General features: G+C 49.2%; 1 protein-coding gene across 2 annotated transcripts in view; it reads right to left on the reverse strand.

The window, feature by feature from the left end:
- Positions 1 to 10,244: 10,244 nt before the first annotated feature.
- MTMR4 (myotubularin related protein 4) overlaps positions 10,245 to 27,986 on the reverse strand; it is a 56,637-nt gene continuing 38,895 nt past the window's right edge. For both annotated transcript variants that reach the window (XM_041484907.1, XM_041484908.1), the window contains exons 8-19: positions 24,497 to 24,610; positions 19,140 to 19,336; positions 18,791 to 18,919; positions 17,646 to 17,757; positions 17,040 to 17,235; positions 16,405 to 16,590; positions 15,445 to 15,615; positions 15,182 to 15,336; positions 13,626 to 14,832; positions 13,184 to 13,294; positions 12,861 to 12,949; positions 10,245 to 12,478 (exon numbers count right to left, since the gene is read on the reverse strand). In XM_041484907.1, the coding sequence (XP_041340841.1) occupies positions 12,301 to 12,478; positions 12,861 to 12,949; positions 13,184 to 13,294; positions 13,626 to 14,832; positions 15,182 to 15,336; positions 15,445 to 15,615; positions 16,405 to 16,590; positions 17,040 to 17,235; positions 17,646 to 17,757; positions 18,791 to 18,919; positions 19,140 to 19,336; positions 24,497 to 24,610 (2,845 nt within the window). In that variant the 3' untranslated portion in view covers positions 10,245 to 12,300. The remainder of the gene's footprint in view (positions 12,479 to 12,860; positions 12,950 to 13,183; positions 13,295 to 13,625; positions 14,833 to 15,181; positions 15,337 to 15,444; positions 15,616 to 16,404; positions 16,591 to 17,039; positions 17,236 to 17,645; positions 17,758 to 18,790; positions 18,920 to 19,139; positions 19,337 to 24,496; positions 24,611 to 27,986) is intronic.

Below are 27,986 nucleotides of genomic sequence, written 5' to 3' on the forward strand. Positions count from 1 at the left end.
TCATATGCTATTAAAAGCTATAAGTAAAAAGTCAAAACCACTGAAGGAAGTGTTTGCTGAGGGCAGAGATATCAAAGGGAAAGGTGGCGATTAATTTCTAAGACTTCAAGATTGAAGCAAGAGTCAACAAACAGACCCAGGAGACTTCACTCACACGCTCTCATCCTGCCCTGTTAATTCGAGAGAAGTTTCTAAGATCTTTTGTCTAAGAGCTTGTGGTTGATCCAGTCCTACCCAGAAGAAATTACCAGCTACAGCCCATTCTCTCACCAGCTGTTATGAAATAGCTGACAGGGAACAATGATCTCCTTTGACTACTATGGAAACAGGGATGAATGGCATTTTATGGAATAAATCAATATTTACTGATAAATTACGAAGAAACAACAGCCTCTTCCTTCTTCCAAACAAAACAGATTTGGTTTGGATCAGAAAGGAGATGTACTTGGGCCCACAGAAGCTCTGGATGGACCCTGCATCTCAGCAAGAACGTACCAGAGAAGGCACATGGATGGTGGACAGAACACTGTCCTGAAGAACAGCAAAGTAGGGAGGACTCTCCATTCCAGAGAAAAAGCAACTGAGGGAACTGAGACAGAAGTGTTTAAAATCATGGGCCGTGAGAGAGACATGGATGGAGACCCAATCACACCAAAGCCAAGTGGAGATTGAATGCAGGAGGCTCAAGAGACAGGGGAAGGTGGCTCTGAGGACAACAGCCCCATGGTGAAGTCCTTGGCACAGTCATGCTTGTGCCACTGTCTCCAACAACTGGGACGAACAAATTCATGGAAATTAAATACACCAAGGGCTATTAAATAGAACGTATGGTTTATTAATTCTGTCAGCCCACATGGAATCACAGAATTATTTGGATTGGGAAAGCCCTCCCAGACTGTGGAGTCAAAGCTGTACCCAATCCCCACCTTGTCCCCAGCCCACAGTGCTAAATGCCATGTCCAGGCCTTCCTTGGGCACCTCCAAGGATGAGAACCCCAAACCTCCCTGGGCAGCCTCTTCCAGTGCCTGACCACCCTGTCAAGTGAGGAAATACACTCTGTTGGAAGTATTTGGGAATGCATCAGTTCCTGCTTGCTGTGCTCCTTCCTCCTCCTTGAGCATTTCTGTCCAAAGAGACAGTGAGCTTTGGGATGGGAGTTTGGTCTGACCAAGGCCAGTGTTTTTATCTTCAAAGCAGAGATCTGTTCATTAGAGAATTATTCAGACATTCACTAAATCCTGCTTTTTCAAACTGGAAAATATTGGATTAATTGGATAGAAATAAGCATGTGAAATCTAGCTGGAGGGATGATAACACTAACACCACATTCTTACAGACACCTTCCTCTTAAGACAATATTATTTTGTGTCTTTCAGTGTTCCAGTAAAGAACAAATCAATCATCACTTTAGCTGAAGGCACAAAGACTGCAGCTTTACCAGTGACTGTATCCAGGTCCACTCTCTGGCACACCGGCTGTTAATACTGGGAAAATCTCTTACTCTTCCATTTCAGAACTGCCACATCCAAACAACCTGGTGGGAATGGCCCCACAGCTAGCACTAAACTAAGCCCAGCACTTCTGGGGAGAGATCTTACCAGTCCAATGGTCCAGTGATGAGGCTAAGCAAGACCCTCAGGAACTTTTCCTGGTGGGGTCTGCACTCAGGAGGGGCCCACGTTGTACTGCAGGCTTCTCACAGGTCCCAGGGCTACCTGCAAGCTCAGGAAATTGGAAAGCCCAGAAATCCAGCCTTGGGGTCCCAGCACAGCAAGGACATGGACCTGTTTGAGCAAGTCCAGATAAGGCACCAAGATGATCAGATGGAGCAGCTCTGCTGGGAGGAAAGGCTGGGAGAGTTGGGATTGTTCAGCCTGGGGAAGAGAAGGCTTTGGGGTGACCTCATTGTGACCTTCCAGCGCCTGAAGGAGCCAACAAGAAAGATGGAGAGAGACTATTTACAAGGGCCCGGAGTCACAGAACAGGGGGTAATGGCTTCCCACTGCCAGAGGGCAGGGATAGATGAGATTTTGGGAAGAAACTCTTGGCTGTGAGGGTGGGGAGGCCCTGGCACAGGCTGCTCAGCGAAGTTGTGGCTGCCCTATCTTTGGAGGTGTCCATGGCCAGGCTGGACAGGGCTTGGAGCACTCTGGGGTAGTGGAAGGTGTCCCTGAGCATGACAGGGGTGGAACTGGATAAGCTTGAAGGTCCTTCCCAAATCAACCCATTCTGTGTTTTTATGGTTCTGTGAAACAAATGCAAACCCAACATGACCAGCATCAGATGTTTTCCAAGCTCAGAGTAGTGTGTGCTACATCAATTCTCCAAAGATCTGCTGGAAATTGAAGGAATGTCCGGATCATTTCCAGGCACTGTGGGTAGGAATAGGCATCAAAAGGGATTATCACCAGCTCAGCTGGGCCAAAGGACACAAGACTGACACTCTCCAGCATCTCCCATCCTACTTGAGCATGCGCCACATGGGAAATACCAAGGAAGCAACTTAAGACCATCCTTTCACTGGGAACTTATAAAGTCAGGCCCAAAAGTTATGCTTAAGGGGAGGTAGTTACTCATCTGGGGTCAACAACTCAAAGCTATGCAGGAAATTAGGGAATGCAGCTGTGCCTGTTCCTGCCTGATCAATGAACACTTGGAATGGGTCTGGATACAAAATCTGCAAGCTCTGATCCTGTACCAACCAAAGGACTGATGCAAATGAAAATGATCTCTTCACTGAAATGAAGAAAGTCTCTTCAGGAAGGGAAAATGGGAGAGACAGTGTTGTCTGCACTTCGACAGCCAGGTGGGATTAATGCCTTCCTGCCGCAGCCCCAGAGGTCTGGCAACTGTCAACTCCCTGCACACTTGATGAATTAATAGGCTCATCAGAAAGAAATTAATTGTCTTCCAAAGGCATCCATCTAAGAAAGTTGGAGTGATTCAAGCTCTGGGAGGTGCCTGTTTCTCTCCACTGACTCTCTGTGCAATCTCTGTGCAAGCCCAGGCACATCCAACTGACTATTACACATTCAGATGAATCTTAAGCAAGATGAATCCTCCAACGAGTTTTGCAAGTGCATTACTAATGCGGCTATTCTGCTTTTCTCAAGGGAAAATGTGGTGCTCTTCACGCTGTGTTAAAACAGATGTTTTCAGCTGCTTTTTGTTTTAAAAATCCCCTTTTGGCCATGTGAATTTTAAGCCCTGCATAGAAAGACATTTATCTTAACGGGGGTGTATCACTCAGAGCACCACGACTGCTCTGTGGTTACCACTCACCATAAAGGTGATCATGGGCAAAAGAACCCTTGGCCACTGATGTATTTGAAGGCATGACTGGACTTGCAAGGTCAGGTGGCACCAATAACTCCCATTTCTCACACAGCCTCCTTGACTGATTTTTCGTTATTCTCTGATAATAAAGCTTCACTGCATTTCTCTGATCCAGCCCTACCTCTAGCAAAGGTTTTGCCAATAGTATAAAGCAAACAGAACTAAATCCTTCAAATAATTATGGTCTAAAAGACTCAGGTGGGCATCTTTTCTTTTACTGCTCTCACAGTGAAAAAATCCAGAGAAATCTTCTTGTTGCTGAAGTCAACAAAGAGGTTTGAACACACATAAAAAGAAACCTTTTGACAAAGTTCTACTTTGAATTAATTTACTTTGAATTAATCTACTTTGAATTAATTTTCAACAGTGACAAGATTGAAAATATATTCTTTAGTCCCCTCACTTAGGAAATACATATTTGAAGTATCACTTTGCAAATAAGCTAATCTTGGTGCTGTGCCTTTAAGATGAAGGGAATATGTTTTTATGTGAATTATTACAAGAATTAATAAGCTTTTAGCATTCTGTATGTAACACTGTAAAGAAGGAAGGAGAGCGGAGAGATTAAGGGATACATGAAATCACAGAATTAAAGAATGGTTTGGGTTGGAAGGGACCTTAAAGCCCATCCAGTGCCACCCTTGCCATGGCAGGGACACCTCCCACTGTCCCAGGCTGCTCCAAGCCCCATCCAGCCTGGCCTTGGGCACTGCCAGGGATCCAGGGGCAGCCACAGCTGCTCTGGACACCCTGTGCCAGGGCCCCTCCACCCCCCACCCTCACAGGGAGGAATTTATTTTTTTAGTAACTTGCTTCAGCTTCTCTTCTGAAGAATAAAAGTATTTCAGTGAGACTGAAAATTTTAGCAGAATCATTTTGGATGAAAGGAAGAAGTCATGATTTTTGTACTTTCTGCTCTTCAATGCGTTAAAAAAATACAACATAAAGAAGTTAGACAAGAAAAAGAAATATGAGCAGAATGAACTGTTCTACACAATATTTTTGACAAATCTTTGCCTTTAAAAACATAACCTGGGAAAACATGAGACCGAGAACTTTTTAACACGTCATCAGTTCTTTATTGTCCTAATTTTGCTTAATTAAAAAAAATATTAATGTTAGCCTAACAGTGACTAGTTGTGGACAAATGTTTTTCTCCTTGCCCTTAAACCTCAGCAGGGACTGTCTGGAAATCACCAGAAAATGCTCAAAATCTGGAGGAAGAACAGGAATACCAAACAGAGAATCTTTTGGGTTTAAAGGTTTCTCTTCTGTTTAGACTTTCCACTTTCTATCCAATTCTCACTTGAGATATACACACAACAGAGCATTGCAGAAATATATGTAAAAGTATCACTTTTAACTCTCCTTTTGACAAGTAAGTGCAGAAATTCTTTTCATATCTGATGGACCTGAGTTCTGCCCTGAGGATGTTCAGGGGCAGAGCTGGAGGACAGAAGTGGGCTGAGCCCATTGCTGAAGCAGCTAGAGTAGAAACTCCTTTATCTGGACAAGTTTGGGAATCTTCCTGTCTCTGAGATGAGGTTGTTATGTAAAAGCATGGAAAGAAAGTGATAAAAGTGCCCTGAGTCTGCAGTGCTGCGGGGGGTACACGAGACAGTGAAACGAGTGTTGGGACAGGACTTTCCCCAGGCAGTGAAAGGCAGCATGAGGAGCTGAGGCTCCACAAAGCTTTGGGGGAGCAAGACCACCTTTGCTGCAGCAGGCCCAGAACCAGGCTGTGTCCCCACCCTGAGCACACGGTGCTGCTGCAGTGGCAGGAGGGCAGTGCCAGCCCACCTCTGTGCAGCACTCAGTCTCCTCCAACCTCAGGAACAAGTCAGCAGTGCTCAGAAATGCTCTGGAAATCCCACTGTGCAGAAGCCACTACACCAAAGCTGTCATTCAGAAAGTGCTGTGTGTTAAACCTGACAATGTGGTAAAAACCAATGGAAATCATAAAGCCAGGCATCACCAGAACTCCAGTGCTAGCAGCTCCTGGACAACTTGGGGAAGACCAATGTCCAAATCCTCTGGGTGACCCTCGCAGCACTTTATGACAAGGCATTTTGTCAAGAATAAAAATTCAATTCCAGTCAGCTCAACTAGTTCAGTTTAGACAAAAATACCCAAAACTTTGCAATTTTGTCATTTCATAGATACTCTCTTTATTTTTCTCTTAGCTTCCTCTTTTGCTGATTATTTAATTAAATTAGCTCATAAGCTGTGACAGTTTGATTCCTATTAGAGGCTGTAGTGAATTTGTTCAGACACTGACAGCAACACCCAGGATCCCTGTGCTTGCTGAATTCCTACAAACACACCTGCATTTGTGCCTTTTCTGCAGAGATGTCACATGCTAAATACAAATTTCGGGATAGTTTACACCAAAATGGTTCATCCAGCAGCCAGGCTTTCTCACCTTGGAGTTCCCAATTCTCACTCTAAAGGAATTTTTAAAAATAGCCTCACATTCACCTCTTTCTGTCCTCTGATAGGCCAGGTTGGATGGGGCTTGGAGCAACCTGGTCTAGTGGAAGGTGTCCCTGCCCATGGCAGAGGAGTGGAATTGGATGGGCTTTAATGTTCCTTCCATCCCAAACCATTCCATGATTCTACGATGGGAACTAACTCAAGATGGGCAACTTACAGTCATCATTCTGCAAGTTCACATTAAATCATTAAAAATCACTAAATAAATACAACTTGGCCCCGAAGATCTAGTAAGAGTTAACTTTTAGGACTGATTATTTCCTGCTCAGAAAGAGCAGAAAGTAAGTATTTTTATTTCAATTAGTATTTTTACCATATATTAACAGAGAATGACCGACATCTGAGAATTCCCTTGTTTATATTTTGCTTTTGGATAGGGAAATTATGATTGTCTAGTCTTAGCATATCAACAAGACACCAAGCTAGGAAGAACAGTTGCTTGACAGGAGTTGTTCCTGGATGTTTAACAGAAAGTTCCATGTTGCAAGACATTTGGAACAGACTGATGCTTTGCAAGAAAAATATCTTTTATCTCTCAAACTACCTCACATTTACAGCAAAGCCATGCCTAAATCATCAGGACAGGGAACTGTCAGCCTGTCAGAACTTGGCTGTGCATGAAACCCAATGTTTGCCTTGTTCTGTCTAGAAACTGCAACTCTGAGAACCAAAGCTCCCTAAAACTGCATCCCATAGAAAGAGAGGCCAAAAAATCAAAAGGCCCTGTCATAGAGTTTACTCTACCACTACCCTGCAGTGCATCAGGCAGAGCAGGCTGCACTGAAGAAGTCTCTAATGACTCATCTTCACCTTAACAATGTTAATATCAAATCTTAATTTAAATTCTTCCTAACTTGGTGTTAAGGTGAGTTTTTTGCTTTCTCAAATGCTTAGTTCTATTTTCTTGGTATTACAGGTGAAGTCCCACATATACCACAGAAAACACCTCAGGAATCAGATGGCAATTCCTGCTCCTGAACAGTAACCAAAAATAAGGATTGGGATACTCTGACCTGTCCTAAAGGTGGATGGTGCTGCAGGAAGCAGGGTGAGGGTGTCAGAGCAGCACACGGACCTGTAGGGTACGGACAGACTGACCCGGGAACCCGCACATCCACCTTCACAGAGAACAACCCTTTCCCTACCCCGGGTGACCGAGCAGCCAGCAGGGCAGGTCCTCCCTCTCCCTCCGCTCCCCCAGCCCTCACAGCCCGACCTCCCCTCACAGCCCCGCCGCGCCTCACAGCCCGACCGCCCCTCACAGCCCGACCTCCCCTCACAGCCCGACCTCCCCTCACAGCCCGACCTCCCCTCACAGCCCCGCCGCCCCTCACAGCCCGACCTCCCCTCACAGCCCGACCTCCCCTCACAGCCCGGCCGCCCCTCACAGCCCGACCTCCCCTCACCGCCCGACCGCCCCTCACAGCCCCGCCGCCCCTCAGGCCGCATCGCCCCCACGCGCTGGGTCCGGCCGAGGCCCGGGGGTACTCAGTGCCCTGAGGGAGGAGCGGCTGAGGGAGCTAGGAAGGGGCTCAGCCTGGAGAAAAGGAGGCTCAGGGGGCCCTTGTGGCTCTGCACAACTCCTGACAGGAGGGGACAGCCGGGGGGTCGGGCTGTGCTCCCAGGGAACAGGGACAGGAGGAGAGGGAACGGCCTCGGGCTGGGCCAGGGGAGGCTCAGGGTGGATTTTGGGAAATTCCTTCCTGGAATTTGTTGTCCAGCCCTGGCACAGCTGCTCAGGGCAGGGGTGGAGTCCCCACCCCTGGAGGAGTTGAACAGCCCTGCGATGTGGCACTTGGGGACATGGGGCAGTGGTGGCTTGGCAGTGATGGAGAACAGTTGGACTCTGTGATCTCAGAGGGTTTTTCCAACCTTAATTATTCTATGATTCTAAAGCTGCATGAGCAGCCTAAGCTTGGTGAGACTGAAGCTGTGCACTGCTTCTGTCAACTTTTTTTTGTTTCAAATTATGATAATTTTAAACATACTGGTGTGTGCAGCATCTTTCATCTACAGACAATTATTTTATCTAAGGACACACAGAGATACCAGAGGTCCCATAAACAAATGACAGCACCCCAAGTTCGCTTTCACAGAAGCCCAAGATTTTGTTAGTGAAATGTGTGAACTATCACTGAAAACGGATTGGACAGACACTCACACTCTTCAGAAAGCTTGGAAATCCCTCCTGCCTGTGTCCCTCACTTTGAACTGTCTCCTGCACAGCACTCGGAGGGTTCACAAGGTCACACATCACCTTCTTCCTCTTCTTCCTCCACATCCCCAGCTGTTTCAGCGCTATCCATTAAAACACCTGAGTAACCCTTGCCAGCCTGACCTGGCTTCTCACGACACCGAAATGTGTGTTTATTTTGTTCAGTGGCTGCTGAGGTAGCATGGCACATCACACGCAGCCCCCGTTGTTAATTCACCAAGGATTCCTGGCAGTTGGTGCATGGATGAGGAAGGCTTTGATGTCCCTGTTTGTGCTGGGTTCAGACCCATTTCGGCAGATATTGATTACCTCAGGTTGAATGTGTTAGCAACGAGGGCTTTATGTTCCTGTAGTGATAACATTTCCCTCCGTGCTTAATAACCAGGAGAGTTCAGTGCCCCTCACTAGGGTGGCCAGGCTGATGTGACACTAGCCATGAGTGTTCCAGCATCTTGCTACTTAATAAATATTATTTATAAATAATGATTTATCTTTTAACTGTACATGGGGGAATTCTGCTGTGGTATTTTCCCTGCTGGGGATAAGAAGCCAACAGGTCACACCCATGTCCCAGCAGTCAGCCTTCCTCTGCCTCTCCAGATGACATTGGGACTGCTACAGATGCAAGTTAATAATAAATGCCATTTTCTTGCAAAAATGCTGGTCATGACTAATATTGAGCAGTGTTGCTGTGGCAGAGCACCCACCACAGCTGGGACCAGCCCCTCCAGCCAGTGTCCTGCCACAGGCAGTCCCAGTGTGTCACACCTGTGGTGGCTGTGGTGGGCAGTAGGTCAGATGTTGGCCAGCCATGGTTAATGTGACCATTTGACTACAGATCAGATTGGACTGGGCTGGAGCCCTGCCGAGGGTCAGAGGAGTCTCATCTTTGGGTCAGCAGTCAGGGATTCTCTCTGAGGGTCAACAGCTGTCTGAGGGAATTCCTCAGAGCTGAGCCCTTGCCTCTCTGGGGCAGTGACTGCACATTCCATAGAGAGGCTACCCCTCTAAACTCTGCATAATTCTCATGTCAGTTGGGTAGAACCAATTCCATTTTACATCACAAATCTGTACTCAAGTGTTTGCAGGGCTATAATTTCACTGATTTATCTGGTTTCTAGAAATAATCTCATTTTAACACCTTGTTTCAGTTTTACAATCTCCAGCAAAAGCAGCCTCCTGAGCTGACCTCATGCGACTGTGAGGAACAACGGTTCACATTTCAATGTGACAAACTGTCCTGTTCCACACATTTCTTATACAAGGCCTTTAGGTATCACCTGTCTGACAGGAATACCTGAGCCAAACTGAGGGAGTAGTTTACCAGGGATCTGCTGAATTTCAATATCCCTCTATCTTTGAATTGAGGACAGGCTTTCCAGGAGATTCTCTCTGGCTCCATCACAAACTGTAACTGACCTGCAGCACCATCCAGCTGACTAAGCACAACTCTCCCACCCACTATCCTGCACAGAGGAACCACCCACACACCCACCTGGAACAGATGGTAGGAAATCATCAGTGAGAAGCAAGGGGTTCACAGAATTAATGAATGGTTTGGTTGGAAGGACCTTGAAGCCCATCCAGTGCCACCCCTGCCATGGCAGGGACACCTCCCACTGTCCCAGGCTGCTCCATGCCCCATCCAACCTGGCCTTGGGCACTGCCAGGGGCAGCCACAGCTGCTCTGGGCAACCTGTGCCAGGGTCTGCCCACCCTCCCAGGGAACAATTCCTTCCCAATATCCCATCTAACCCTGCCCTCTGGCAGTGGAAACCATTCCCTCTGTTCCGTACCTCTATGCCTTGTCCAAAGTCCCTCTCTTGGAGCTCCTTTAGACACTGGGAGGGGCTCAATGGTCTCCCTGGAGTCTTCTCCAGATGAACAATCCCAACTCTCTCAGCCTTTCCTCGTAGCAGGGAATCCTGCCTAGCAATGCTTCCTTAGAAAGAAAACAACTCCTTGAGTCCTTATAAGAGAGGCTGGAAGGCCCTGGTTATCCTGGGAAGGACATCATGCAGGTTTGTTTGGAAGAGGGCAGAGGTGTTCTGTGCCCTACCTGTGATTCTGATTGTGAAAAGGGATATTAAATCCCTAACACACCTTAATCAAGGGAAAAGGTGGTGAGTAACAGCAGCTTGAAACCCCCTGGGCAAGCAGAACTCCCCACAGAGGAAAGAAGGGACCAAACCCAGCAGCACTAATATAGAGATTTTATTTCAACTGTATCGAGTTGTACAGCACATTTTGTTTGTCACAATGCCATCAAACTGACTGGAGTTTTTGGCCAGCACATTGTGACGCTGAAACTCACAAGAGCTAAAAGCAGTTTGGACTAATGGCCTGAATGGAAGGGCCAGCAGTACCTGGTTTCTGGCTTCCTCATCACTTGCAGTCATTCCAACACGTGCAAAACAGGAGCAAATCCAAGTTTCTTCTGCCAGGCCAATGATCACGCTTTCATGTCTGGCAATGACTGCAAGGTACAAGGCAGGGGAGAATCTGAAGCAAGGTGCCTTCTCTTCCCAGAGCCAAGTTAGTTGTTCCCAGTATGGAAAAGAAGCAGAGTCTAAGTACAGGGTCTTCAGAAGATGAGTTTCACTTACACATCAGGATTTACAAACACCAGAGGCTGACAAGTCAAAGTGCAGGAAAGGGTCCTTATTTCATTCCTTCTGATGGAGATGACAAACCATTACCGAAAGATCTGGGAGATCACAACAGTGTTGATTCCTTTGCCTTGTTAGCAGACCAATCAATGTCCTTTGCCTTGTTAGCAGACCAAGGTCCTCCCTGCCACACACTGAGTCTCAGCTCCTGAAGTGCAGAATATATTGGAAAGAAAACCTACATTTCTGCAAAGAAATGCCCCACTTTCAAACTCTTCTTCCTGACTAGTATCCACAGATGCCTTACAGAGGAGGCAGGATGGATGCTCCCCAAGGGATCAAGGGATTACAAGCCCACTTTATAAACCATTCTTCCTTTCTAAACCCAGTTCTTTGTCCTTAGGATGAGTTGGGATTCCTGCTCTCTAGTTTAAAGAAGAAGCAGAGAGGCATTTACAAGTTGGCAACTCTGAACTTTGACCACTGTACAGGAGACAAAAGAAGAAGTCAAATTCAAGAGGCATTTCAGGTAGCACTGGGGCAAGTCAGAGAGATTGTTTCCACCACTGAACAAATGCCACGTGTCATGGTTATCACTGCAGCTGTACATCCTAAAGTGAAAAGCACAGACCGTAGTGTCTATGTCAGCCAGTGTCCTTCCCCACCCCCATTTTGGTATCGATGCTTCATTCTCCCTTCTTCGGGTTACATTAAGTGCACAGAAATATATAGCAGCATTTGGACTGAAACCCTCACATACACCAGACAGCACATTCCAGGAGGTAAAACAACACATTATGGCCTATACCCTCAAGGTATCAAGTTTTCCGGATAAAGAGCAGTAGGAAGTTGAGAGCTGAGGGCAGAAAAGGGGAGGAGGAACAACACAGGAACACGAGTTCTGTTTCCATGCCAGGAGAGGATCAGGGTGCCATTCCTGTGTTAGCACCAGGCTGTGACACAACTGCAGACAAAGCAGATGGGCAGAGCAGAAGTGAAAAGCCAATCTCCCATCTCCCCATGGTGCTGGGGGCAGGGACAAAGTCCAGTGTGACACCGATCCCAGCGGAGCCTGAAAATGGGCACAATCTGCTCAGCCCTTTTCAGCTGGAATGAATTTCTCTTCAGAGCCCAAGAGAAAATCAATTAGTGATGGCTAGTGAGTCTTGTTCACCAAGCTGATCGCAAATCACACTCAAGGGAAGAAAATCTGCTCCAGGCTGAGGCCCTTCCAATGCCCATGGGACCATCAGGAGCTTGCCCTCTTCCTTTTCACAGAGCAGCCTGCCTTTGGAGGGGGAGGTGGTTCTAAACATGCCTTTCTTTGCTTTGGAGGGACTTTGCACAGGCAAAGAGCTGTGAAAACAATGCTTTCCAGCCCACAAAAGGAAGAGGTTGTGTTCTTCTCTCAGCCCTAGGCCATTAGGGCTACAACACACAAGCCCACCAGCTCTGGGGTGGGAACACAGCAAACCCTGATCTGAGCTCCTCTGCTCCAGCCCGGTAGTGAGGCTGCTGCAGACAGTGCATTCCAGCTTGGTGTTCAAGTGTTGCACCAAAGGCCTTCACAGATACCCTGGAGGCAGAGTCACCCTTCAAACCCACAAGAGAAAAGGCTGGGCTTAGACAGGTCCCTTGTCTGGCATTCAGCTGGAAGCTGTGGCAATGGGTTTCTTCATATGTTGGCTCATGAGCTCCCTGGCACGAGACACTTGGATATGGTCATAACAGGAGTTACAAACGAGGACAGGGTCGTACAACTGCTGATCGGGGATGGGCAGCTTCAGATGGCAGCAGGTAGCACAGAACACATTCCCACAGTTCCTGTCAAGGAGCAAGAAAACCAGTGAGAAGAGAGCTGAGACCACCACAGCAGAACTTTAGCAAGCACAAAGGGTCCAGGTCAGGGCAAAGGACCAGCCTGATTGAGGACTGTAAATGTGTTTTTTATACTGTGGTCAGCAGTGCGAGCAAACTGCTAGTGCTGACAGGGACTCATTGCTGTCCCAGAAAGGGATCAAAGGCCTTGGAAAAATAGAAACAAGAACAATGTAGAATGGAACTCTGCAGGGAACTGGTGAGGCCTCGCATGTAGTGGAAACACCTAAAAGCTTCTCCTGGGAGCTGGAGGGAACAGAACTGGCAAAGGGGCATTTTGTGACACCAAGCTGAGGGGAGGAAGGGCCGAGTGCGCTGACATTTTTACCTGCAATGGTGCCTCCGTTTGGCCAGCCAGAACTCACAGTCGCAGTTGAAGCAGTGTGAGGCCATGTGGTCTGGGACCCACCGCGTGACCTAGGGCAGACACCAGTTAGCTCTCATCTGTAAACCCCCAGTGACAAGCTGGGGGTGGCTTTGGGCCACACCTCACAGTCAGCCTACCCCATCTGAGCCATTAGCAGCAGAGGATGTGTCAAGGACGTGCTCACTGCCACACTTCCAGACCACTCTCTGCTGCTGTGCCCACCCAGGTCAGCTGCAAAAAACATTCCCTCCCACTGCATCACAGCTCCATGATGGGACACATACCTCAGTCTCCTTCTTATCCACAGGTTCCCAGCTTGCTTCTGACAAACAGTCCTCACTGTGGTCAGAACAGAAATCCTCTGTGTCGCTGCCGTCTGATTCCTTAAGACATGTCTGCAAAGTGAGACCACGTCACCAATCCCCTCTGCTGCTGGGCACACACTCCAGGGCACACCCTGCTCCACACACTCTGTGTGGTGAGGGGCACCTGGGTGGCTCCTGATCCCCCAGACATGGGACAAAGCATCCATGACTGTGTAGGAGTTTGGTCCTCAAGCAGCAGAGATACCTCTGGGTGGAGGAGGACATGGCCAGGACAGGGACACGACTGACAGAGGAACCATATTTCCCACCCCCTCCCAAAGGTATGGAGAGCTGTGGGTTGGAGAGGGAGGTGTACAGGGGTACAGGGACCCAGTGTGAGGTGTGAGCAGCCTGTACTCACAAAGTCATCCTCGTAGTCCATGGGGGGCTCGGCCGGAGGGGCGCAGAAGTGGCGAATGTCCAGGCGCAGCTGCAGCTCCCGCACCTGCCGGCGCAGCTGCTCCACCTCCTGCTTGTAGCTGGCCTCGATCTGCCGCAGCCGGTGCTGGATCACATCCGTGGGGAAGGGCAGCCCGTCGTCGTCCAGGTAGAGAGGAGGCACAGGAGAAGGACATTTTGGTGGCAGGTGCTTGGGTCCAGAGGCTTGTTTCAGGTGACAGGGCAGCCACAAACGGTTGGGCTTCCCAAAATGTGTGCTCACATGGCCAGCGCAGGCTGAGGGCTTCCCGCCTTCCCTGCCAGACCATGGGCCACTGAGGCACAGGCCCGGGGCCCGCAGGGGTTTGCTGCTCAGCCTCTTGCTGCAGCAGCCATAGGAGAGGAGGTGTCTGGGTGTGGGCTCCCCATTGGGGAGTGATGTTACCATGCCTTGAAAACTGTCCCAGTTGCACCCCAGGAAGGAGAACTCGCTGCTTTGGCTCTGGGAAATGGGCTTGCGCCATTGCTCCAGCAGGAACCTCCCCGGCTGGCCAGGCTCCTCAAAGGGCATGCTCCGACCAGCATCACCTCTGCCCTTGTCTGCATCTGGGCATGGGATACCCAGGGCAGGGCCTGGGATGTCCTGAGAAGGGGTGCCTGGTGTCAGGGACTCCTGGCTGGAAATGTCTGAGCAGGTGGTGATTCTTTTAGGACAGCCTCCTCTGTTAGACACAGTGCCAGCAGCCTTCAAAGGTTCCTGGGGACAGGTTTCCAAATGCCTTCCAGAACTGGTGGAAACCTTGTCACTGTTTTCCTGTCTGGAAGGACTTGGATCTGGACCTCTGCCATCCAGTTCCTCCGTGAGTGTTCCATTTCCCTCTTCCACCTCCACAGGGATGCTGCTGGCTGGCACAGCAGACTGGATGCCCAGCTGCCTGCTCGGCCCTTCGCGCTCAGCACGGCTGCTGCCTTGCAGGGGAGGGTTCCTCTCCTCCTCCTCCCTGGGCTGTGCCTCTCCTGTGGCCACTGCAGCACCTTCAGCCCCCTCAGTGTTGGCATGCCAGGCTTCTAAGCCCACGCGCACCTCCTGACAGTGGTTGTTCAGGTTGGGGTCACTGGATGTGCGGGTCAGAGGGCTGCTGGAGTCACAGGCTGAGAGCAGGTCATCCATAGATCTTGTCTTTGGTAATCTAGAACCCAAAAGCAAAGCAAATCTCACAATAAACCCCCCAAAACTTCCCTGGTTTCACTCAAAACTGAGATGAGGGCAGGGAAATATTCCCCATTACAGCTCCAGGGGTCGGTGGAGATAGGCAGTACAGCTGCAGAAGCTGAAGTGCACAACATCACTGTGTGGCATCCTGCCTTTGGGGTGCAGCAGGGACCTCAACTCCTCAGAGTGGCTGGGGCACTGCTACAGAGCTCTTGCTCCCAACAAGGAAGATGAGAACAACAACAGGGAAACTACAAGAAACTACAAGAAGGGCAGGAAGATCTGTGGGTATGCAACACCCTGAGCCTGAAGCTCTAAGGTCTTACCTGTCCAAACACCTGCCACTGAAGTCCTGGCTCTGAGATCCTGGGGGCATGTAGATGTCCATGTCCTCCTGTCCCAGAGGATGTGGGGAGGAGGCTGGGAGGTACATGGCTGTCCAGAGGTGCAGGGCGCGCACGTGGCACACGGGATGCAGCACCTGCAACACCGCCTGTGTCAGATCCAATGCCTCAGAAACCCCTTCAGCCCCTCCCCAGTGCCTGCCAGGGGAAAAGCCTGGAAAAGCAGGGTCAGGAGCTCTACTGACCTGCTCAGATCCGGGCATATAGAGCAGGTTGTGGAAGTTCTTGTTGCCAGCCCGCAGCAGGGACCAGACGGAGCACGTGCGCTTGTAGATGTTGTGCATCTCGCGCTCACAGGGGCTGTTCCCCAGGAAGGTCCCGTAGAGGCAGGAATACGTGTGCTGCACCAGCTTCACCTGTGGCATGGAGGGGGAAACACACTTAGAGCCACGGGGAAAATGGACATGCCTACAGGAGACATGTCTTCCCTTCCTCTGGGATGGCTCATGCACTGCCTACTCTGGGTGACATCACTGCTGTCCTGGCTTCCACATTGGGCAGGACAGGGATCACCTCAATTGAAGGGAAAGTAACACTCAGCAGATACCAAACCCATCCATCTAGAACCAAATGACTCTCTAGAACCCTGTCCTGCATTTTTTGTTAAAACAGAGATTAATTTTTTCCCTCATTTTATTTTTTTTAAGTATTTCAGACCCATGTAGCTCTGAGATATGCAAATCAAACCAGTGCTACTGTTGGCATCTGAATTCCCTGGGGTGGAAAGGGACTGGAGAAGGGATTCAAGAAAACAAGAGTATATAAACCCTCCACCACCCCTTCACGGGAGAACAGATTTAAACTAAAAGAAAACAAATTTAGATGAGACGTTACAGAGAAATCGTTCCCTGTGAGGGTGGTGAGGCCCTGGCCCAGGCTGCCCAGAGAAGCTGTGGCTGTCCCATCCCTGAAAGTGTCCAAGGCCAGGCTGGACAGAGCAATCTGCATTAGTGGAAGGTGTCCCTGCCCATGGCAAGGGATGGATGGAACGAGATGGGCTTTAAGTTCCCTTCCAACCCAAATCATTCTGGGATTCTGTGATCACATCACAATGTCCCAGGTTCTGCAGACCTCTTTTCTTTCAACTTCAGTACTGTAAAACATCATGACCAAACACTCTGTCTCTGCTCACATGTATTTCTTACCAGAAAAGCTTCATTAAATTCGAAGAGGCAGGGAAATTGCTTCAGAAGCTGATGAACAGCATCCAGCCACTGGAGAAAAACTGGGCACTGCTCGTTCTGATCCTCCACCTTTTCCTGGTGTCCACAGCGATCCCCAAACTTGTGACCGAAGTCCAGCCAGTCCGATTCAACGAGCACCTGGAAGCCCTGTGATTAAAAGAAAAAATAACTGCAGAGACTTTTCTGAGGACACGTGGCAGGACAAAGCGAGCTCCATCCACCAGGAAAGGCTAGGAAGGAGGCTGCTGCGGTGCCTGGTTTGGGAGCAAAGCTCACCAGGGCTGGAGGTTTCCAGACACAAACTAACAGTTGTTATGTCTATGCAATTACCAGCCCAGAGAATCCAGAGTAGGAAAGCAGCTGAACTTTGACCACAAGATGGTATTTCCCACAGCACTTCCCCAAGCTGGGCAGAGGAATGAGGAACAATTCACCCAAAACAGGCAGGAAGAGAACAGAGAAAACTCAACACCCACCACAGCAGCTCAGAAACACCACTAAGCTTATTCCCAAATGCAGCGCTGCTCCTTTCCATGGGGATTTTGAAATAAAAGCTCCTTTGAACAGACATGAACTGCACCAGAGCACAATCCTACCTCCATGGTCCTGTAGTAAGGGTCCAGGAGAATCTTTGCCAGCGCCACAATCTGTGGAGTCCTGTCCCAGCCGTCGGAGCAGTGAACCAGCACCGGACGCCCTTCTCTATCCACGGCATTGGAGACCAGCACTGCTGCCTTCAGCATGACAGACAGATGCTGCAGCCACTTGGTGCTCTCCAGGGCTGAAAGCCAGCTGCAAAGGGGAAAAAAGGCAAGAATGGTTGCTTAGCTCTCTACTGAAGAAAAAAAAATACATCTTAACTTCAGTTTTCTTGGAGCCCTCAGTGAAAATCAGTCTTTTCTAAAACATGTCCCAGAGGAGCCAGGGAGCCTGGAAAGAAGGGCAAAGAATCCAACCCAACTTTAATTTTTCTCAAATTAAACCCCCAGAGGATACACACAACCAAGTGACACTGAGATAGTGCCACAACCCCTTCTGGATTAATGGATCTAAATCAGCAGCATTCAAGCACTATGAACACTTTCCCACCCCACCATTTTCTCAGTTAGAAACCTGGGATAAAAAAAGGAAAATGGAGTGGAAACCCTCCCCAGGTCACTGACACATATGGCATCAAACTCAGCTAGAGAAGAGTCACTCACTTGCTGGGGTCTGGCACTTGACTGCAGACAGCACGCAGATACTGGAAGCTGTTTCGGATGGAGTGGATGTTGGCCATGCCCATGAACACAACTTCACAGTTGGGGTAATACTCTGATACAAGAGACAGGAACATTTAGAGAGAGCTACAGCAGCTGGAGTACATTCTGAGCTGGAAGGGACCCACAAGGGTCAATGAATCCAACTCTGCTGCTACTGCAGCAACTGCCTCCACACCCCAGTGCAGCCACCCCTTCCACTCCACCCCTGGTGTTCATGGAGTCACTAAGGTTGGGAAAAACCTCCAAGGTCGTTGAGTCCAACCATTTCCCAGCACTGCCAAGGCCACCATTGACGCATGTCCCCAAGTGCCATATCCACGGAGCTGTTAAACCCCTCCACAGATGGGGACTCTTAACACTGCCCTGGGCAGCTGTGCCAGGGCCTGACAACACTTCAATGAAGAAATTTTCCCCATATCCAACCTAAACCTCCCATGGCACAGTTTGATGCCACTTCCACTCATCCTGTGCCTTGTTCCCTGGGAGCAGAGCCTGACTCTCACCTGGCTGTCCCCTCCTGTCAGGGAATTGTGCAGAGCCAGAAAGTCCCCCCTGAGCTTCCTCTTCTCCAGGCTGAGCCCCTTCCCCAGCTTCCTCAGCTGTTCCTGGTGCTCTAGACCCTTCCCTAGCTCCATTCCCTCTTCATGGTCTTTCTTGTCCTAATGGGCACAAAACTGACCCCAGTGGCCAGATAAGGGGGACTGTCACTGCCCTGTGACATTACTGCTGGTAGAGCTCAAGTGTCATTGACCTGTTGCTCACCTGGGCATACCTAGGCCCAAGTTCAGCTGCTGCCAACCAGCACCCCCAGGTCCTTTTCTATGGGGCAGCTTTCCAGCCACTCTGCCCCAGCCTGGAACGTTCCAGTGGGGCTGTTGTGAACCAAACGCAGGACCCAGCACTTGGCCTTACTGAACCTCATCCAATTGGCCTTGGCCTGTTGATCCAGCCCGTCCAGATCTCTGTGTGGGAACAGGCTCCCAGAGACCAAGCACCAAAGTGCCGTCCCAATCCCCAGCTGTGCCCTAAGAGCCACTGCCAGGCCCAAGAGGAAGATGCTTTGGGATGTTCTTGGCTCTTGGTACCTTCGCATTCGCAGCCGCCTCCCTTGGCCCTGTTGGCCACAGCTGCCGTGTAGGACCTGGCATCAAGGATCAGCAGCTTCTGAGGGGTTCCTGCGTTCTCCACGCCTGAACACGCTGTCAGGGATGAGTCTGCAGGGATACACAGGGACTGAGATCCTGGCACCTCCCTTCCTCCCTCCACCCCAGTGCCACCGTGAATGAGCCCAGAGAGCCACCCACACACCGCAGTCACGGCACGATTGGGCCCACGTTCTACCCCTGGACACTGGGGTAAAGCCCTGCCCTGGGACAGCCCTGGCAGCCCCTCTGCGATGTCCCCGCTCAGGAGGGCTGGCAGGAGCCATCTCACCGAAGTCGGCGTCGCAGGGCTCGCTGCCGTCGCTGCTCCCGGCATGCGGCGCGGCGCCCGACGCCCTCGCTCCGGGGTTCAAGGCACAGGCTTTGGCAATGGATGTCACCAGGTACTCGTCGTCGGCGTTCCGCCAGCCCCACCAGCTGATCTCGGGCTGGCTGCAGCGCGCGATCACCGCCCCGTTGCGCACGTGTCTGCGGGGAACAGAGAGCCCCGCTGAGCCCCCGGGAGCGCAGGGCCGGCCCGGGACATGCTCCCTGTGCACAGCCACACCTGAGCTACTCCTGGCTGCAGCTGCTCTATCTACAGCACTGACTCTCGTCGAGAAGTGAAAGAGGGCAGGGAATCTCAAATAACCATTTTTCATCAGCGCAGCACTGACAGAGAGGCTAAACCAGACTCATACTTTTATTTACAATAATATAGAATCATTTACGTTGGAAAAGACCTTCAAGACCCCCAACTCCAATCTATGACTTCTATTTATACTATATTAATATATCCTGTAGCCTATAAATATATAAAATAGATATTATTGTATATAGATATGACTGTATTTATAAATTAAACCAGAGAGAAGACCTTAAAATCATTATGGTTGTATTTTGGGAAAGTAATAGTTATTTCATAGACTCGTGGAATACTTTGGGTTGGAAAGGAGGTTGAAGATCATCTTGTTTGACCCCTCTGCCATGGGCAGGGACACCTTCTACTTGATTTTAAAGCTGTTCTGTTCTCTCCTCTTTCTTTTTTTCCTCCCTCAAATTACAGACCTGTTGTTAAACCATTTCACTTATCACCTGTAAGTTGGGAAGATGAGCTCACTTGGCATCAGACCAGGGAGTTTCTGGGTGGAGGCCTGGTGTTTATCAACAACCCCTAAATGTGAACCCTACCCTGGCTGTGCTTACTGATGAGGAGGCCTGAAGTAGTAGTAGTTTCTCACATGAACACACTGGTCAAGTCATTCCCAAGTGGCCTGGAAAGGGAAGGGACTGTGATGTGACAAAAGCTGCTAACGATAGAGAATGACCCAGAGAGTGTGAAATTTAGCATTAATAAGTGAAGAGTATTTACAGATGATCAAAGCATAACCCCAGCTGTGACACAGAGCAGTTTGGTGCAGATCCCAAGGGCTTTGAAGTCACTGGGAAGCTCTCAAAAGCCTCAACTCAGTGCCCAAGAGAAGCATGAAGGTTAAGGATGTGCTAACAGTTACTGGGAAAGGAGTAAGAAATAAAATATTATGGCTTCACATCTTAGCCATCCTAAAATGACACAAACTCCTCTCAAAAAGGATCATGTTGTAGTCGAACCAAGCTCCAGAGATGGGTGTCACAGACACAAGCAAGCACTGGAATGGTTATGCCATGTTTCAGAAACACAAGTATTTCTTGGACAAGAAACACAACCAAGAGTGGACTCACAGGCACAGTGCAATTGTGTGGAACTACTAACTGGTTCCAACACTTGGTGGCAGGTTCACCAAGTGACCATGAGACAGTCACCCATTCTCCCAAAAGGGTGTAGGAAATCTAAAATAGCAGATGCACCAGGAAAGAGCACCTGCATCCCTATCCTGTTTGTTACATTTCCCTGAGGTGCTGCTCCTGCTACCTGGTCCTTCTTGGAGATGGGAAAATGAAATCAAGAGCCCTGAACCAGACCCACACACCAACCATGTTCAGTCATCCCACCACTCCTGCTGCAGCATTTATCTGGAGACCACAGAGGCAAGGAATGATTTGTGGTGGAAGGAACCTTAAAGCACATCCCATTCCACCCCCTGCCGTGGGCAGGGACATCTTCCACTGTCCCAGTCTGCTCCAAACCCTGTCCAACCTGGCCTTGGGCACTTCCAGGGATCCAGGAGCAGCCACAGCTGCTCTGGGCACCCTGTGCCAGGGCCTCACCACCCTCACAGGGAACAATTCCTGCCCAATATCTCATGTCACCCTGCCCTCTGTCAGTTTATGTAGCTTCCTCAATGACATCTCACAGATAATAACAATGAAGACTTTAAACTGAGGCCTTCCAAAGAAATAATGTTCATGTCAGGCCAAGTCAAAACACCGTGGGGACCCTTTACTTTAAGTGCTGCTCTGTTTTTCAAGGTGACTTACAGAGCAGTCACTCCCAGGAGATCTATTCCTGCCTTCAGGATCACTCAAGGATGGATAACAGAGAGCAGCAAAGGCTTTGTTTATGGTAGTAAATGAAACAGAGCCAAGGTGTGGACTTAAGCACCAGCCTGTGATCACCCAAGCCTGTTTGTGAGCCACCCACAGCTCCTGGCCTGTGCCAAGCAGCACTTTCCCAGACAGTGCCTGAGCACGTTTTTGGGAAAGGCAGGTGCTGTGCCAGGGACTGCTCCCAGCAGGCAGCTTGGGGGACAGGACAGGGTGCGGGGCACTGCAGCTGCTCCGGGCAAAGCTGCCGATGTGGCCGCGGTCAGGCTGAACTCACGGAATTCTTGGTAACACAAACCTCTGAGCACTGAACAACGGCTGGGGACCTTCAAGGGACACGATGACCTGCCAGTAAACAAGGAAATGTGGCAGCACCAATGAGTGTGAAGCCACCAGCAAGCAGAAAGTACAGCAGGTGCCAGCAGAGGAACCAAAACCACAGCTGAGCTTGCAAGGAGCTTCCCAGGGCAGGGGAGCACCAGAACCTGACTTTGGCTTCCCTGCACGTCTCCCCAGCACGAGAGCACAGGAACCATTTAAGGCCTTTTCTTACCTGGGAGTTTTGGGGAGGTTTTTCTCAAAGGAAAAAGTTTCTTTCTTGAAACTGGAATGTCAGAAAGTGCCAGAGTGTTTTAACTTATATGGAGTAAATTAATTCCTTAGGGATCCTCAGTTTAGTTTTAATGACTCAAGACCCTTTCATGGTCCAAAACTGCAATATGAAGTGCCTCTGTAGTTTATCAGTTGAGTTTTTCCTCACAGATTCATTCTGAGCACAAGGCTAGAGCACATCTGATACTGTCAGCATATGCCATTGAACCTCCAACAATCCTCCACAATGGATTAACACCTACTTTAGTGGAAGGCAGCAGGGGGGTTGGAAGTAGACAGTTCTCAAGGTCCCTTCCAACCCAAACCATTCCATGATTCTGTGATCTCCCAAGTCTCTCTGTTATTTCCTGGACAAGTCAAGGAGCTTGGCTCAAAGCACAAGAAAGAGCTTGGAGAGGGTTTACTGAGCCGAGCCTAAAGGTTCCCAACTGAGATGTCTGTGTGTGTAAGTGCTCCATTTCCCAGATCACTGGGATAAACTCTCGCCTCACTGTGGCAGGATGTGATAGCCCGAGAGCGAGGCTCAGCCATGGGGTGGAGCAATGCCCGCTGTCCCCTGGCAGGGGATGCAGAGCGTTGGGAGGAGCATTCCTGCTGCCACAGGCCCAAGGTCTCCTCAAGGTGGCTGAGCAGACAGAGCCAGAACAGCCACACCATGCCTGTCTGCCTCTCTACTCAGCTAAATAATTGATTGCATCCTTTGCCTTGTTTTAGAAGTGGATTGTGCCTGGAGGCTTCTGCATCTCTCCTGTGCATCTCCGCTGAGGACTGAGATGGAGACCTGAATTTCTGTTTTGCTTAATAGCTAAATTATACTTTTTTCAAGAAATCTGATACTGGGGTACCTTTGGTGTCATGTTTTACAGCTCTGACTGTGACCCAGTGAGATCAGCCTTATCCAAAAGCTCTGAGGTCTATCAGCATCCCTTGGGATGCAGGCACCCATCCATTCTCTCCTGAGCTCCGAGTGAGGAGGAGAAGCTGAGTGACAGGCTTTTCATTTCCACAAAGCACAAGGCATTGCAGAAACAATGCAGAAACCCTCAAGGACCCTCCCACTCCAAAGACTTCAATCTTGAGGGCAAAGACTAAAAAAAGTGCACAAAAATCAAAGACACATGGGCAAGCACTTGCCCCATCTTGTAACATTACTTGTCAGCATCTTCTAATCTGATCCCAGGCTGCAAAGGGTTGTGCTCAGCTCATAAATTACTGGGTACCATTACAGAGATGTAAAGCAAGGAACAAAATAATTGCTGGAGTAGGAAAAAGACATGGCTTTGCCCTCGGGTGGGGAGGCACAGTGGGACAAGCTCCAGCACCAGGCCATTTTTAGCAAAAGGAATCACAAATACAATTAACTTCTTAGCTGAGCTGGCTACAAGGAGGGAAAGGCTCCATCCGGTAAGCTGTGCTCATTCCCACTCTGCTGCAGAACTGAGTTCTAGAAGGAACACACAGTGTTTTGCCACATCCAACAGCAAGCCATGAAGTGTGATGATGCACAGTTAAGGTACCTGTAAATTCACTGGTCTTGCTTCCTGACTTTTGTATTTTCTAGTACAGCTCTGATCTTTTAAGGTTTTTTTTATATTTGTATTTGGTGACTGCTAACACACAGTCTAAGGCTACAAACCATAATGTACATTTTACAACAGCACAACTGCCTGGGTGCCCCTTTCCATCAGCCTCCCGTTGGTTTCAAACACATCAGTCTCCCAGGAGACACATTTAATGTGGAACCAACCCCTACCCTGCACAGCCCTGCTCCATTGACTGTGTGACCTCCTCCAGATTATTTCTGGAAGACTGGTCACAGAATTACAGATTATTCTATAAACTCGAAGGGACCCCCAAGGATCATCCAAGTCCAGCCCCTGTCCCTGCACAGACACCCTAACAATCCCACCCTGGGCATCCCTGGGAGCTCCTGGAGCCCTGGCAGCCTCGGGGACATGTCCATTCCCTGGGCAGCCTAAGCAGTGCCCAGCACCCTCTGGGGGAAGAATCTTTCCCTAAAATCCCACCTAAACGTCACTGACATAGCCATTCCCTTGAGTTCTGTCCCTAGTCATCAAAGAGCAGAGATCAGAGCTGCCCCTCCACTGCCCCTCGTGAGAAGCTGCAGATTTGGGCATTCCCAGGTCTGTCCAGGCCTGCACACCCTGCTGAGCACAGTGCACCCAGCAGACTCCTTTTGGCTCACATTTCTTTTCAAAGTAGCAGTCAGACAAGGACCAACGTGTGGAAAGATTTTGAGAGAACTTTAATTTGACCTCATCTTGCAACATCTCCCATAGGAGGAAAGTCACCCACACCTTCAAATCTGACTGAGAATAGCAAAGGACAGTTCTGGAACACTGCTTCTCTCTTCTGGAAAACACCCTGCTGCAGATGGTGCTGGGAGAAGGAGCCCTGGGAGCACCTCCTTTGCAGGCAGGAGGCAAAAGGATAAACAGTTCTCCTAACATCCCTGTCCCAAAACCCCTGCAGGACTACGAGGACATGGCAGCTGTCATGGGTTTGGGGGAGGCAATTTGGGTTTGCATTTACCTGTACACCACCACAGGGATCCTCTTCCATGACCTGAATGAAGCCACATTCTCCAGCTCCTTGTCAGTGATCCAGACAGGGACCAGCAGCTTCTGGGGATAACTGGAACAAAGTCTGGAGAATAGAAAGCATGAAAGGTAAGATGAGGACTGAGCAATCAAAAATCTGCCTCAGAGCAGCTCACATTTCCCCAAACTCAAGGTGCAGGACCTCCTCATATCTGTCTCAGTGCAGCCTCAACTGCACTTTGTCTCAAGTGAGACAAAACATGCTGTCAGGAATGAGCTGAGAGAAGACGACCTCTTTTCACCTCAGGCCTCACCTCTGGGCTCATACTAAGGATCCTAGTACTTCTCAGGATGCCTTTGGAACAACCTCTGGATTTAAGAATTCAGGGTTTAGGGGAATAGTGAATAATTTACATGGAGTTTTTGTTTTCTTGTAGCAGGTACACACAGAGCTTCTGGTAAAGAATGGCCTACCACTTTCTGCCTGACAGAACATGATACATTGCTCAGTGAGGAAGACACAAATCTGCCCAGAAATTTAGCAGTGGGGACTGGGGGGTATGAAAATAAAATGACAGAAATGAGATCTACATCATAACTTGTTTGGCGGAGTGCCAGAAATCCAATTCTTGTAGCTATCTGAACATGTACCGGCAGTGAGAGAACTCTGAGAGCACAGACCACTGCCAGAAGGCAGGGTGACATGGGACATTGGGGAAAAACTATTCACTGGGAGGGTGGTGAGACCCTGGCACAGGGTGCCCAGAGAAGCTATGGCTACCCCTGGATCCCTGGAAGCATCCAAGGCCAGGTTGGATGGGGCTTGGAGCAGCTGGGATAGTGGAAGGTGTCCCTGCCCATGGCAGGGGGTGGAATGGGATGGGCTTTAAGGTTCCTTCCACCACAAACCATTTTGGGATTTTAGCACACACAAAATTCCAGGAGTGCAGGGGGGTCCTGCAGCTCCTCCCCTGCCCCTGCTGCTCCAAGTACAGGCCAAGGGCAGGCTCAGACACAGCAGTGCCTGGGAGCTGGACCAGCTGAGCCCCTGCAGCCAGGCAGGCACAGGAGGGTACCTGGCAAGGAACATCAAAGAGCAGCTCTGGCTCAAAGCTATCCCACATCATTTAGCAGGAATGTTTCAGGGCAGATGGGGAGCAATGTGAGGAGGATGATAGGATCCAGCCAGTAAGCTCCAGAGGGTGGTCTGGTGTTCCTGAGCCCAGGTCATTCCAGCTGATGGCAACAGGCACAATTCAGTATTAGTTTATGGTGCTAGTGAAGAACTGCCTGCCATGTCGGAAAATGGCACTGCAGTGTCTAGACAGCTCCTCTGAGAGCCCCAGGCAGAAAGCAAGGGTGGCTAAGGGATAAAAACAATTGGGTGAGTATGAGGAATTCAGGAAGCAAAATTAAAGCTGTCAGTTAAGAAGATGAAGACTAGGTTGTTTGTGGTAGGATGTCTGGGCTTGGCATCTCTGAAATGCCTCAGATGCCATAAGTAAAGGTGGTCAGGAAATTAGAGAAGCAGTGAAGCATGACTGAAGATGCAAGAATGTGGGAGAGGGCTAGCACCTGTTCAGGTCTGGAGGAACTTCTGGAATCGCTGAGTCTATACATGAACAGGCTTTACTGAAGTGCAAACAGTTCCCTGACACCTCAGATGAAACATGGATATGTCTTAAAAGTACAGACTGGGGAGAGGTAGTCCAGGAGAGGCTCAGGAGTGTATCTTCCAAGAGTTAAATCACTAAAACTCTGTAGCCTTAGGGAAACAGTAAGATAGAAATCAATAAAATTCAGGTAGGAAACAGGACATCTTTAAGAAGTGAAGCCAAATTCAAGCAGGGTGCATAGAAACAGACAATAAGGTCAAGACAAAGAGACATGTCTTTCTAGGCTAGAATTCCAGAGGAATACAGTAGAGGAAGTGAAAACTCAGGATAAGCAACTCTGTTGGCTTAAAAGTATTTTATAAACTGATACAAGGAAGGATATCTGTGGCACCCTAAGTTTCAGGGTACAAGCTTTATAGGAAGGCCGAAATAGGCTGAGCTTGTGAACAAAGTGTGGGCAACTTTCCAGGGGAAGGTGGGGGTGACCACCAGAACGTGCACGGATCAAACCCCAAGCCTAAAGAGAAACAGGACAGCATTGAGGCAACACTACCAAGCCCTGGAGTGACAGTAATGGCATCCACAGAGGCTGGAAGAGAAGCAGAAAGCCTGCAAGGGCAGAAATTCCCATGGGAGACTTGTGTTGCTTCCACACAGAACACACAAGTGTCTGAACCAAAGGTGACATTTTCAGACACAGCCAGGTGTTCCTTGGTGCTACCAGCAAAATCATACAGAAGTCTCTGACTCTTCCTTTGGACCCAAGCTGCCCCAAAGTAGAATAACTGAAAATTCCCTTTGTTACAGCATTCATCACTCAGTAGATTCAAAAATGTTTTTAGAGAGGATAAGGCTCCCACAACAGCAACACCACCACAAAGGGTTACGTTCAGGGCACTTGGGTTTTGGGTCAACATGGCTGTTGGGAGGGAGGTCACTCCTCATGTGTGAGAGCTACCTGAAACATCAGTGAATGAGCAGATAGGGCAGATTTAGATTTTCAGAAGTGTTTTTTTGGAATTTTCTGTGTGCCTGTGTTGAACAGCTGCGTCGCCATAGAGCTGAAGGATGCTCCTCTTAGGAAACAGCTGCTCTTGAGAAGTTAAGAAATAGCTCAGAACCCCAACGATCATTTTTCACCACAAGGGGAGTCCTAAAGGGAACCACCTGCAGTGGGGTGAGCTGGAAAGCCCCAGGACCAGCCTGAGCCAGACAACGAAGGGAAACAGCCTTGAACTGTGAGGTTTGATGGCAGGAGAGGATGGCTGGAACAACACAGACACAGGAATCAGCACCTGTGAATGAGTATCAATGGAGAACCTTCTTACCATAGAGATAACAACAAGGGAGAGGAATCATGGAATACCCTGGTTTGGAAGGGATCCATGAGGATTGAGTCCAGCCCCTGGATCTGCACAAGACACCCCAACAATCCCATCCTGTCCCTGAGAGCCTTGTCCAAGCTTTTGTTTCACAAAAGGCAAACATGTGTACCACAAACAGTCCTCACAGACTTACTGTCCACACGTTCCTGTGGCAAATCCAAGCAGAGACAGTAATTATCCCTTTCCAATGGTATGTATAGTATTAAAAATTTACAGAGAAGTGTAAAAAAGACAAAATTTGAATTAAGAGCAGTCTCAGAGACCAGTAGGAAACACCATCTGCCTAAAGCAGTAACAGAACTCCAGGCAACTTTCTCCTCATAAACTCAAAAGTTAAATAAAATCACAACCGTAAAAAGGTGAAACCTAAAAATGAGTATCAACACTGGAGGAAAAGTGTTTTTGGTTTTTTCCTTTTTTTAAAAGAACTACATGTGTACCAAACACATCAGTACTAAGGCTGATATGAAACAACTACCTC

The sequence above is a fragment of the Pyrgilauda ruficollis genome, unplaced genomic scaffold (genome assembly GCF_017590135.1).
Source record: "Pyrgilauda ruficollis isolate IOZ18807 unplaced genomic scaffold, ASM1759013v1 scaffold69, whole genome shotgun sequence".
Taxonomy (NCBI): Eukaryota; Metazoa; Chordata; class Aves; order Passeriformes; family Passeridae; genus Pyrgilauda; species Pyrgilauda ruficollis.